General features: G+C 35.5%; 1 protein-coding gene across 2 annotated transcripts in view; it reads right to left on the bottom strand.

Annotated features, from left to right (window-relative positions):
• Window positions 1-13,914, bottom strand: part of alg9.L (ALG9, alpha-1,2-mannosyltransferase L homeolog) — a 72,973-nt gene that overhangs the window by 41,726 nt on the left and 17,333 nt on the right. The window contains exons 8-9 of one of the 2 annotated variants that reach the window (XM_018225912.2): window positions 3,485-3,607; window positions 2,883-3,037 (exon numbers count right to left, since the gene is read on the bottom strand). In XM_018225912.2, the coding sequence (XP_018081401.1) occupies window positions 2,883-3,037; window positions 3,485-3,607 (278 nt within the window). Of the gene's footprint in view, window positions 1-2,882; window positions 3,041-3,484; window positions 3,608-13,914 lie in introns of both variants that reach the window. The other variant, XM_018225911.2, reaches the window with a different exon arrangement.

Here is a 13,914-nt window from a genome sequence, read left to right on the forward strand (position 1 = left end):
TCAAGTACCCACGGTACTGTTTTATTATTACAGAGAATATCATTTTGAAAAATTTTAATTATTTGGATAAAATGGAGTCTATGGGAGAAGGCCTTTCCGTAATTTGGAGCAAGGGAAAGTTGTGCTCACCACTAATTTTTAAAACCATTAGGCGGGGTGCAATGAGGGTGTGACCACAAAATATAAATAGTCAAATACAAGAGTCCTCTGCACTCAACCCATTATCAATATATTTAAGACAGAGATGTCTTAGAGATTAGACACTGGTGTCTAATAAAAGGGCAGCCAAGTTTGGGAGATTTACTTTGAAAGCAGCTAGTAAGTTGCAGGTAGAAATTAGTCCCTTTGTAAAATGCATAATGAAGCAATAGAATTCTTAATAGAATTCTTAATGAATCAGATGAAAATTAAGCGTAGGACTGGCCAGATATGGGATGACTTTGACGTAGTTGGCCAGCTTAAATATATTGCAATATATGGACAAACAATCCCTGTTTTGTTTAAAGGGTAAGGCATTTTTCAGTAGCAGTATGCACAAAATGTCTCTGTCTTAAGTATATTGATAATGGGTTGAGTGCAGAGGACCTTTTGTACTTGTCTATATATATATATATATATATATATATATATATATATATATATATATATATATATATATATATATATATATATATATATATATATATATATATATCTATATCTATCTCAATATATTTTTTTAAACCAGTTTTTTTATGAAGCACTTTGGGAGAATACTGAAGTATTTTAAATACATTGATTTTAATTTTAAAATGATAAAATAAACATATCATATAGTCATAGATGCAAAGAGGCTTTACTTTGCATCACCATCATGAGAAAGCCATTTTAAAACTCCTAAAAGCATCTGAGTACAACAGATGACTGAGCATTTGAAACAGACTATTATATGGAGGCATTTTCGCTCTTAGAAATGAGACATGATTGTTCTGCTCACTTCATTCCCTGCCAGTAAATGCACTGAAATTGCAACAGATGGAAGGAGTAGAATAAAGATTGACACTTAATAACAGTGTTACAGTAGATTATATTCCTTTCACAAGTGTATGCCTTTTATATAATATCTTCAGATATATCCAAGACCTGTAAATGTATGTTCGCTGATCCAGAGTATTTTATTTGTGTCTGTACATATCCCGTCCCTCTATCTTTATCTGTGAACACCACACTGAATCCTTTACACAAAGAGCAAAACATAAAGAGTTTTCTTCCTTTATTTTTTTGCATTATTTTTCTTTAAGGTTGCTAGGGTCAGTGAACCCAGCAACTGAAAAGCATTTGGAAAAGTTTACAAGACAGGATTGTCATTGTTATTGCCAGTTTAATTTCCTGATCTTCCATTTAGGCACTTTCCTTTTCATCCCCCTTTTTGACATTTACGCAAATAACTGGTTGCTATGATAGTCAGCCTTGTAAGGAGATTGATGGCAATTACATTGTGAATAGGTCTTAAACCTCACAGAGATAAGTAATCATTGCAAATTGTTTTCGGATGTCCACAACTTTTTACATGTAGTGGGGAGATTATTAGCCATATTAGATGTTAGAGGGCCAAATACACATTAAATACAATGTATGAAATATAAAGAAGACAATAATGATCATGTGTGTGGTGTATTATAAGTTACAAGACCAAAAACATGTCCCAGAAATAATTTTTAAATATTAGGAACTATCAAGTATCAGTCATACTGGTTGGTATCACAAGGAATAAATGACATTTCCAGTACAGCTTTTAGCAAAACAGAGGCCATGAGTGTGCAAAAGTGTCACTAAAATCCTTGTATTTTGGTCTAGCTTTTCTAAAAGTTAAAGGAAGTGTTTTTCAGACAAGGGAGTTTCTAAGCCTTTATGCAATAATGAATAAGTGACTAGAATATGAATAGGAGAAGGCCTGAATAGAAACATGAGTAATAAAATGTAACAATACATTTATAGCCTTACAGAGCATTTGTTTTTAGATGGGGTCAGTGACCACCATCTAAAAGCTGTAAAAAAACAAGCAGACGAAGGCAAATTATTAAAAATGTAATAAATAATGAAGACCAATTGAAAATAGGCCATTCCATAGCATATAGTTAACTTAAAGGTGAGCCACCCCTTTGAGAAGGCTGAATATTGAGGGAGTAATTTGTACTTAAAAAATAATTATTCATCTTACGACTTCTGGTGATATTATTATCCAATAATCATTTTCTAACCCATAAATAAATACACATTATTTGAAAACAATAATGCATTGTTACAAAGCATAATAACATACCTGAGCTTACTCCCAATGGATGCATCACTTAAAACATTATAACAGTATAAGCACTGTTCTCTATAGTCATTATTTTAAAGCTTTTATTTCCATTAAGCCTGTCCATTTGTCATACTTTGATGCAGGAAGTTAAACCAGACTGGAATTTTTCTTCCATATGGCTACTCCCATTTCACACCACATGCATAGCAATGGCTCCTATGAGGGAATGTAATATAGGTCGCTAATTGAAAAATTATTGCATTGCGAATTTTGCCCTTGTGCACAAATCTTTTGCCCCTAACACGACAGTAGGATAGCGATGGCAAAATTTTTATTCTTCTCTTTTTTAATTTTTTTCTCTGTGATTTTATTACATTTCCCCGCTATTATACACTGATGCCTTACATAAATACAGGGCCCCCAGTGTAACTACATATATACTGGTAGAGTCAGCTATCCCTATGTATTTATGTAGCACAGTATAGAACCCAAGCCAGTATTATTCATTCCTTATTTTCACTTTTTTTCTTTTTGAGATATGAGCATACATGAGGGTAAAATAATTTATAGGAGATTGATGACTACACCAAATACACACCTGTAGGGCAGAAAGAGCTACAGCTCCAGAGAGGCAGATGAGTGGGTAGATGGGAAATAGAAATCTCTCCTCTTTATGGTCTTGGCTGAAAAAGATCAAAATCCAGATATACATAGGAGCCAGTGTTAGCCAATAGGGTCTTCCAAGATTTGGAGCTGCTGAAAAAGAAAATAAAACATTCTTTTGTTATTTAAGTGTTATTAACAGCTAAATGCCCCTGTACTTTGTAATTCTGCAAACAGAATTGTACATTTCCAGACTTTTCCCAAGAGGTGGCATATAATAATGGTGGCTGACAAAATAGCCATCACAGATAATTCTCATTAATTGGTGGCTAATCTGTAAGGTTAGAGAGTATATACAAGATAAGGCAAAAAGCAATAAGTTGGGGCCCAAGGAAAATAAAACCACAAACTTCTGGAAACAAGCTATTATTGGGCAAATACAAACAAAATGGGAGAGACATTGCAATTTCAGCTGCAAAAAAAAAAACTCTGCTTAAAGTGACTGATACAACTAGAAATCTGAAAAATATACCCTATACATTTCTTAGCAAAATATATAAGCATCCAGTATTTCAGTAGAAAAGAATAAATACTTACTGTTAATTTTCTGCAGTAGATGTTCCATTAGCCATGTCAGAGGCAACACAAAGAGGGCCATTACAAAGACCACATTGAAGTTCAGGAAACCATTAATAAAATAGAAATGCCAGGGCTCTGTTCCTGAAAATGAGAGAGAACATATTAATGAGACCTGTCTATACTCAAGCAGTGTAGCAGGAAAATGCCAAAGGAATCAAAACACTGTTTCTTTGATGTAGAACCAACGGTTTTTAATGGGAATGTAAACCAAAAATACAATTCTGCACAGTGAAATAAGCAACTTTACAATTCATTAAGCTGTTTATTAATTTTATTGTGATTCAAAGCAGTATTTTTTTGTCCCTTTCTGTACTACTAGTTCTGTCTCTTGAAACAAAGTAGCAGAAATTTGCCTTGAGTGCTTCATCAAAGATCTGTTAATCAGCTGGCTTCCATGACATTATTTAAAAAGTCAGAACCAACAAGGCAGAGAATAGTAAGAGACAGAGACATGATGCTTTCAGTTGCAATTATCTTTACAAAGCCACTAAAACTGCATAATGTCTATAGTAACATTTTATTTTTGGGCTTAAAGGGCATGTAAAGGCAAAAATATAAAATCCCATTTTTACTTTCTTTAATGAAAAAGAAATCTATCTCCAATATACTTTAATACCCCCCCACCTTACTTCTCAGAACTCGAGCAGCATTGTTGGATTCCCTGTAGAGATTTGTATCCAGAGACGCAGTGCAGTCTCTATATTATGATTATTAATCAGTCTTGCTGTATTGGCTTCTATGGCAGATATTATTTGACTTGTGCTGTTTTGATAATTTATGACGATCCCTAAGCTTAACCTCCCAACTGAAGCCCTTACCACACTGAGCATGTGCGAGTCTTGATATTGCAGAAATGTCTAACAAAGTTACAAGATGACAGCCCCCTGCGCCAACTTTGAAAGCATAAATCATTTGTCTTATTAGGCTGCTGGTGCAGTAAGTTCATGTTTATATTTAGTATACATAATACAGCATTTCTAACATTATTCTATTTTAGACTTTAGTTGCCCTTTAGCCACTTAGCTATTCCCTAACATGATGCTGAATATTACGAGGACACTCATTATTACTGGCTATTAGAAATATATTAGGATTCATGTATGACAGCAATGCAGTTGCAGACCCTGCATTCTCCCTGCAGTCAGTTGCTCATAAAAACACTTTCAATAATGGAACAATAACACCAAAATATAAAAGTCTTTTAAAGTAATGAAAATATAATGAACTGTCATGCCACACTGGTAAAATTGGTTTGTTTGCTTTAGAAATATTACTATAGTTTATATAAACAAGTTGGTGTGTAGCAATCAATGGGGGCAGCCAAGCTGAAAAAGCCCAGGATACACATTAGATAACAGATAAGATCTGTATTATACAATTGGATACTTCAGAACTTATCTGTTATCAACTGTGTATCCTGTGCTTGAATAGCTGCCCCCATGGCTACACAGCAGCTGGTTTATATAAACTATAGTTGTGTTTCTGAAGCAAACATATCAGTTTTACCAGTGCAGGGCAACAGTACATTATAGTGTAATTCCTTTAAAACACTTTAATTTTTTGGCATGACTGTTCCTTTAAAGGGACTGGCATCAAAATGTGCTCCTTTTAGTTGTACAGTATAGTTGTGCTAGGCACCGCTCAGACCTTCCTGGCTTCCATTCCAAAGTGAGCGTTGTTGCATCTATTGAAGCAAGGGAACCCTCGAGTTACCAACACCTATGGACCACAGATCCCTTAGTGCCCTGCATCAATCCCCACAGTTCAGTTGTGCTGAAGAATATGGTGCACGTGTCACTCACACAACAAACACTGGAAATGACACCAGGCAGACTGAGCGTGTGTGTGTGGTTTCAACTTAACCAATGATTTTTAAATGAAACCACTCAGATGCAGTTGAACTGCAGACTTTCAGTTTTAATTCAGTGGGTTGAACAAAAAGATTGCATAAAAATGTGAGGAACTAAAGCCTTATTTCAACACAATCCCTTCATTTCAACGGGACTTCATTATTTATTATTTTACAGTTTTTTAATTATTTGCTTAATTCTTCTGACTCTTTACAGCTTTCAAATGAGGGTCACTGGCCCCATTTAAAATACAAATGCTATGTAAGGCCACAAATGTATTGTTGTTGCTACTTTTTATTACTCATCTTTCTATTTTGGCCCTCTCCTATTTGTACTATGGTCTCTTTTTCAAATCACTGCATGACTGCTAGGGTAATCTGGACCCTAGCAACCAGATTGTTAAAATTATAAACTGGAGAACTGCTGAATAGAATGCTAAATAACTGAAAAAACACAAGTAATAAAAAAAATGAGAACCGATTGCAAATCGTCTAAAAATATCACACGTTAATTTAAAGATGAACAACCCCTTTAAGTATCCGTGCACTAGATATTAATAACACAAGATACCCCATATAATATAAGTTTTGTTTTGTGTTTCCATATAGCATGTTTGCCAAGAAGCTCCAAACACAACTGCTGTTTTTGTCCTTGTTGGGTTATTCAAGGTTAGTTTCAGTTCCAATCTATATAAACCTACCACATGTACACAGCACAACACTTGCTTCTGTACAAGAAACAAGGTTTTCCCTTACAAAGGCTATCAAATGAGCTTGGTAAACAATCCTCCCATCTAGTCTCAGGCCATTCATCCTCTAGAGTAAAAAGATTAAAAAAGAACAGTACTTCCATGCTGTTATGAGCCGAAGTTCTCCCCCCATTCAAACAACCTCACACCCCCTTGTCTGATCGATGCAATCAGCCGGGAAATCACAAGCGCTGCTCTTAATCACCACAGTGTTGTGACAGCTGCTACCAGCTACAGCAATTTGCTGCAATCAATGCCACTTAAAAAGGGTACAGCACACATAGCATGAGATGGGGGGTAGAGGCAAAGATGCAATATACAAGGGTCAGGGGAAACTGCAATCTGCATAAAAATGTATATATAACACATACATATATACAACTATATATGTACACACACACCCATATAATCAACGTAAAATATATTCAAATAATAGATGTTTGATAAATATTGCTGAACTCTTTCAAACTATTGCTGTCTTCTTAGAAAGAATTGCTTTTCATTCAGTAGTGACCTACTGAATTAATGAGCAACTGCAAGTCTGCAAGTCAATATATTGTACAATAGACAACAAGTCAAATAAACACTTATGCTCTAATATATAAAGCAGATTTTGGCAGGGATAAATTAATTCTATAAAGAGAGTGATTTTAAAATGTATGATCAAGACACACAACAGCAGAGAAGCAGAATGATCCTATTCCGTGTAGAATACTGTAGTGAGGAGCAGGTTACACATGGCGATTGGGAGGGCAAGAGTATATTAGCAGTTAGTCATTATTAAATACAACAGGCATTAACGGGTAAGTAAAGTTCTAAATTATTAGAATCCGATCCTACTTCACATGCATTTATATAATAAGCAAGCTGGGCCAATCTCTCATTATGCATATGTCTGTGCCCCAAAATGACAGCCAACACCAAGAGCTTTCTACCTGTAAGAGCAGTATAGTGCTCTCTAGGTGCATTTACTGACAAAATTAGAATTGTTTCCCATAACAGCAGTGCAGGCTCTATTAGCCCACACCTCCAGTGGGGGAACCAATTTGCTATGAAAGGTGACCTTTAACTAAGCCACAAGTACAATCATATACAGCACTGAACATTTTTGCAATACAGAAATGTACAAACGGAGAAAGAACACTAATAAATACATATATAGTGAATAAAGTACCCCCTCTTGTAAAATATAAGTATATTATAAGTTACCGAGGAGTTGACCATATAAAAACACGAGGCAGAAGGCCGAGTGTTTTTATACAGGTCATGGAACTCCGAGGGAACTTCTAATATCCTCATATTTTGCAACTGGGGTTACTTTATTATAATACACAAGTTTCAGTGAGTCATGTGACAGAAATGACATCAGAACTCCACGTTTATAACTGATGACATCAGAACTCACCGTTTATAAGGATATAATTTACAAGATATTCATGGCTTTTGTGTATTCTAAGGATATAATTTACAGGGTATTCATGGCTCTTGTGTATTTTAAAGAGATTATGTGCCATGTGGTAAGAGATATGGGATACAATGTTGGCAGGAGGATAACATACAAACATAAATAGGAGGGTAAATGCACAGAGAGACAAGAGAAGAAATGCAGTGAGGAGCAGAGGAGTAATAGGCTTTGAAGCTTAGCAGAAGGATTCTATATGCTACTGTTAAAAGATAATAAAGGCATACAACCAACATTTGAAAATCAGAAAGAGTGGGGAAAAATTCTGCTGTGCATAACAAGGCAACATTTTACAAAATTTGGCAAACTTTGTATCTTTTTTTGGCATCAGTCCAGGAGATCAAACAGAAATGCAGGATATTTCAGCAAGAAACCGGGACTGCGGGCTGATCTATCCAAATCGGGACTGTCCTGCGTAAAATGGGACAGTTGGGAGGCATGTAATGGTGGTGGCACAAAGTACATCATCACAATTGTTGTCCAACCTGGATGAGATATTAGTGCGAGTGACAAAATGTGAAGATACTTTTCCATTGAAGTCAGTCTGAATCTCTGCTGGTAAAACATTTTAATTAGGCAGAAGGCAATCTGGAGCAATTATGCAATTCAAACGCTTTACCAGCGGAGATTCAGACTTCCATGGGAATGGTATTTTGCAATGTTTGGGGGTATGTTCACCTCAAAGACTGGGAAAAACCTCTAGTGCAGGCAACAAAACATGCCATCAGCTATGGCCCTAATGTACAATATAGCCCTCTAACTAAAATGTCGTGGATATTAGAACTGCAGTTCTCCAGATGCTTATTTGCAGGTTTCAGGACCCTAACGTTGTGAGTATAGGACTTATGAAGACAGTATAATCAATCTGTGATTGTGTAAGCCCACTGCCTAAGGTAGCAAGGCATCAATTCCCATCAGGTGTCGCTGCTCGTCTGGTGCCAGCATAATGGTAAAATGGTAACTCAGACTCCTACTCAAAATAACCATTGCATATATATATATATATATATATATATATATATATATATATATATATATATATATATATAGACATCGCCAACGAGCGAATCTCTCCGTGTATGGCCACCTTAAGTCGACGTTTCGGTCCTACACAGAGGACCTTGAGTGCTCCGTGCTCTTTATCCTGATAATACTTTTTGCAGCAGCACCTGGGATTTTTTGCCTTTTTTGACAAATGTGACTCAGAATTTAGGAGTGATAGAAGCTAAAAAAAGGAATACAGTATAATAATTAATTTAAAAAATCATTCAGGGACATTGATTACATTCCACAGTTTTGAAGAAAGTAGAAGGTGGTGCGAATATATTCCGTTTATTCCGTATTCCGTTTATTCACTAGAAATCTGTTTCCTGGTTCACTCAAATTTAGCATTACACTGTTAATGTTTTATAACACAAACGTCATCCTTTTTTTTTTTACATGAAAAGCTAAAAAATTTTAAGGAATCTTGTAAAAGTGGAAAAAAAATTAAAAGACAGTCATTCTGGAAAATGTACAATAAACTGTGGTTTAAGCTCCACATAAAAAGTGCCAAGCAGTCTGCATGCATTTGGTATATGTGCTCTGCCTGCAAATCTCTTGACCTCTAAGCCTGTTAAAAAAGAGAAGTAGCTTTTATCTTAACATGGGGTCGTAATCAGAAGTTATTCTCAAGTCATATTGCAGCTACGCTGGGCTAGCATAATGCGTCATTCAAGACAAGATAAGTGAGCTGCTGACGCAAGGTGTCTGTAAAAAAAAAAAGGGGGGGGGACAAATGCACGAAAGCTTGAGATGACTCACACTTAAAGGCATGTGCCATTGCTATTTACAAGGTAGCCGAAGACTCATTTAATAAACCTGCTGTCATAAGAATGGAGAATCACATTACTTTGCTTTGCACTGAATGGAAGGCACCTGCCAGCAACAAGCTTAGTTCTTCACTATGAGTAAATTTTGCTTTAAGAGACTTGGCCTACCATTGTATTTTCAAAAGAACAAGCAGGCTCACCCAGACTCTCTTTGCTATTCTGCTTACATAGAATTAGCTTTACCTACCAGTTAAGATGTTGCTTGGGGTGAAACAAAAGTTATTTTAAAAAGTTATTTTATAAAGTTTGACTAGATCATTGTTAAGGGGCATTGAGTTGTGTTTTCCATGAACATTCGAGTTTTCAAGGTTATTTTTTTTTTTGTTCACACATTTTCAGGTTAAAAACTGATTTTTCGAGATTTAGGGGAAGATTTATTATGGATTGAGTTGTGTTTTCCTTGAAAATTCAAGTTTTCAAGGTTTTTTTTTGGGCAAAAATCAATTATTTGGGTTATTATTATACCCTGACCCTTGATATAGCTTGAATCCAAACTACGCCATCTAAATCCTGTCATTGTAATGTAGGAGTCAATGGCAGAGGTCCCTTGAACCATTTGAAAATGTTAATAGCCTCCATGATGTTCATTTTTTTTTTCTTTTTTGAGGGTTTTTCCCAAAAACTTGATCAATTCTAGCTTTCGGGTTGTTAACCCGGAACTTGCTGAATCAAGTTTTTTCCGTTTGAGTTTTTTCTTAAATAAGATACATGCATGTTTTTCAGCAAACTCCAAGTCTTTAAATCCAACACTTTGGGGGCTATTTACAAAAGGTTGAATGTTAGAGTTTTTTTTTTTATAACTTGAATGAACTCACATCTCAAATGGTTCCTTATTTATGAAAAAAATTTGAATGGAAAAATGGAAAAACTTGATTCTGCAAGTTCGCTAAACCCGGAAACTCAAATTGATTGAATTTTTTTTAAAAAAAAAAAAATCAAATAGATCTAGTTTTCGTTCTAAACCGAATAACTAACTGCAAAATTGCATAGCTCCTAAAAAGGCGACTGTAAGAATGTGAAGGAGAGGCTAAGGCAAATTATATTTTCAAGGTTAAACATTTAGAAAGCACAAACGAGCAAAACAGTAAACACATCATGTCTAATTTCATGATTTGTAGCACCAGAGAGACATCTAGTGGCTGCAGTCTATCTAGTGGCTGCAGAGTAAGTAACTATAATACAAATACATGATGTGATAACACCCAGCATTTCCTATTTGAGTGAAGGGGAAGCAACAGTAGAGGACTGAGATGCTTTTCCACCAGCTCTAAAAAACACCAAACAGAGAATATTCCTTATGTGACATTAGGCTAAATCTACAAAGCACAATGATTCCATAAGCAATTTGGGATCTATTTGGTTTGCTTTTTATTTGTTTAGTTTTTTAGGTTATCTCACACCTGTCTTCATGATTCTACAGATTCTACGAAGCAGTTCAAACTCTCCTAGCTAGCTAGCATAATCAGGATATTAGCAGTGTAAAAACTTTTGATATTATGAAATCTAAAATAAATAATGTGAACTGCAAAAATGATAGCCCTATAAGCAATTTTACAGTAAGTTATATGCCTCCTGTAAGTTGCATCACTGAACAATTACTGCTTAATTTAAAAGCAGTATGGAGTCCTGAAACATCTTTCGCAACTTTCACATTATCCCGTAAGCAATGAAATTTAGTGACTTCTAATATCTTTATGTTTTACAATAGGCAGTACATTTTTGTCTGTGTGACCAATAGAGAGAACCAGCCATTTTCTCCAGAAATAACACATAAGTATTAAAAGGGAAGGACACGCTGATGAAGCAAATGCATTTTAGTAAAGGCTACCATTTTGTTAAATATCAGCATCTAGTTAACCACATATAATAATCTTGATTTTGCTAAATATCAGCATTTAGTTAACCACATATATTAATCTTGAGTGCATGGTTAGTGGGAGCTTACTATGTACATGTCATCTCAATTCTCAGCCTGATATATCAGTATGATAAGGCACCACTGGTGTCAGACTTGTGAAGCACTCACTTTTTGGTACATAGAATGCAGTGCATATAAAACTACCATTGAAATGCATAAAGTAATATATATAGGCTAGGCTATATTATTATACATGCCCACTGAATACACAAAGCAAACTGACATTTCAGAGCTGGAAACAATTTAAGTGCATTTTAGGAATGTGTATCACTTGTTCTGATTAGGAGAAAGTAACAGATAAGCTTCATTAGAAAGAGAATGGGAAACTATGCAATGGTATATTCTCACATAAGGAAATAGAATCTGTTCTAACCTTGCAAAAAGCACAGGATTTACTCATATCCACAATACAGTGATATTTAATTACAATATATTGTACCAGGAAGCCCAGATACTGGAATTATGTTTGCTACAACTTTTTATTAGAACTTGTTAAAGGAACAGTAACACCAAAAAATGAAAGTGTTTTAAAGGGATTGTTCACCTTCAAACAGTTGTTTTCAGATAGATTACCAGAAATAATGACTTTTTCCAATTACTTTCTATTTTCTATGTGTCACCTTTTTTCTAATATATAAGTGTAAAGTGTCATTTTTCACCTTCTAAAGCAGCTGGGGGGGTCGCCGACCCTGTAAACTGTTCTAAATTGATACATTTAGTCGATACATTTCTTATCTTTGTCCCTGCTGAGCAGAATCTCTGGGTTTCATTAGTCAGCTGTTAGAATTGATACAATAGTTGCTAATACTCCAGAGATGCTGCTGAGAAATGTATCAACTAAATGTTGCAAAATTGTAACAGTTCAGAATCTGCACCTGAATTATTGAGTTGCTAGACTAAAACACCAGGGACACAACATTAAACTTAGATTTTGGAAAAACAGTAAAAAATAAATAATGGAAACTAATTGAAAAAAAGTCTATTTCTGGGGAACAATCTGAAAACAACTGAACTGAAAAAAGTGTTTGGAAGGTGAACAACCCTTTAAAGTAATTAAAATATCATGTAGTGTTGTCCTGCACTGGTAAAACTGATCTGTTTACTTCAGAAACACTACTATAGTTCATATAAACATGCTGCTGTGTAGCAATGGTGGAAATAGAAAAAGGCTAAATGGCACAGGTTAAATAGTGGATAACAGATAACACCATTATGTTCTACAGAGCTTATCTGCTATCTGCTGTGTAACCTGAGCCTTTTCTCCTTTGAATAGCTGCCCCATTGCTACACAGCAGCTTATTTACATAAACAGTAATGCTTCTGAAGCAAACACAGCAGTTTTACTAGTGCAGGGCAGCACTGCATTATATTTTTATTTCTTTAAAATAGAGATGCACCGAATCCAGGATTCAGTTGGGGATTCGGCCAGGATTCTGCCTTTTTCAGTAGGATTCGGATTCTGGTGAATCCTTGTGCCTGGCCGAAACGAATCCGAATTTGCATAGCGAAATCATGTGACTTTTCATCACAAAAGAAGATTTTTTTTCCCCACTTTTTTCTTCCCTGACCCTAATTTGCATATGCAAATAGGTTTCGGATTTGGTTCAGGATTCGGTTCAATCTCTCATCAAATAGTGGATTCACTGCATTCAAAAAAACATTCAAAGGCAATTGCTAACAGGGAACAAGCCCCTAGTGTTTACCATGTCATTTAAAAGATCAACAGTGTTTTGAGAGCATGCCCCTTCAGCAGGTAGCTTTCTTTTTTGCTGGTAATTCCAGGGTTCCCTCTGCAAGCTACAATAATAGGCACAGAAGACTTTCAGCCAGTAGCAGAAATAATGCAAATTCCGCTTTGTGTCCAATTCATCTAGATGCATACCTGTAATGGCTTACATTTTCAATACCGTTTGCAGCGATGATTTTTTCTAGACCGTTCACTAGTGATTTGGGCCCATTTTTTTTTTTATATGGTGGCAGCATCCTGCTATAGGGTTGATTTTCATCAGCAAGGGCATTTTGTAATGGATGGTGAAAATACTGGAAGAGTACCTGTTTCAGTTTGAAAACTAAAGCTTGTATTAATTTATATAGGTTTCATAATAGATGATATTTCCTATTTAAGTACCCTAACAATTTTATGTTATTGACAGTGCTGATTATATTTTTCACCATGCCAGCTAAAAAAAAAAAAATTCCTGGTTCCCTTCAATCCCAGCTTTTAGCTAGTGCAAAGCTTCTGGAAGATACCAGTCATGGAAAAAATGAGGCAATCATTTTACATGAAGCCTTTTAACATTTGGCCATGTTCAGTAAATTTAAAATTAATTCTTATGATTTTGAAGATGTGCATTAGTGATGTGTGGGTCGAGGAAACCCTCCCCCTCACAACCCTAACTAGTCCGGCCAACTCAGTACCCTCTATTTATAGACCTATGCCCACCCCTCTGAGCCAGCCCGCACATCAATCGTATGCATGTTGGGTATTACTGGAAATCTTTCTGCACACCAAATAACATGAATTAGAGAATCTCTCTTT

Source organism: Xenopus laevis, chromosome 7L, assembly GCF_017654675.1.
Source record: "Xenopus laevis strain J_2021 chromosome 7L, Xenopus_laevis_v10.1, whole genome shotgun sequence".
Classification (NCBI taxonomy): Eukaryota; Metazoa; Chordata; class Amphibia; order Anura; family Pipidae; genus Xenopus; species Xenopus laevis.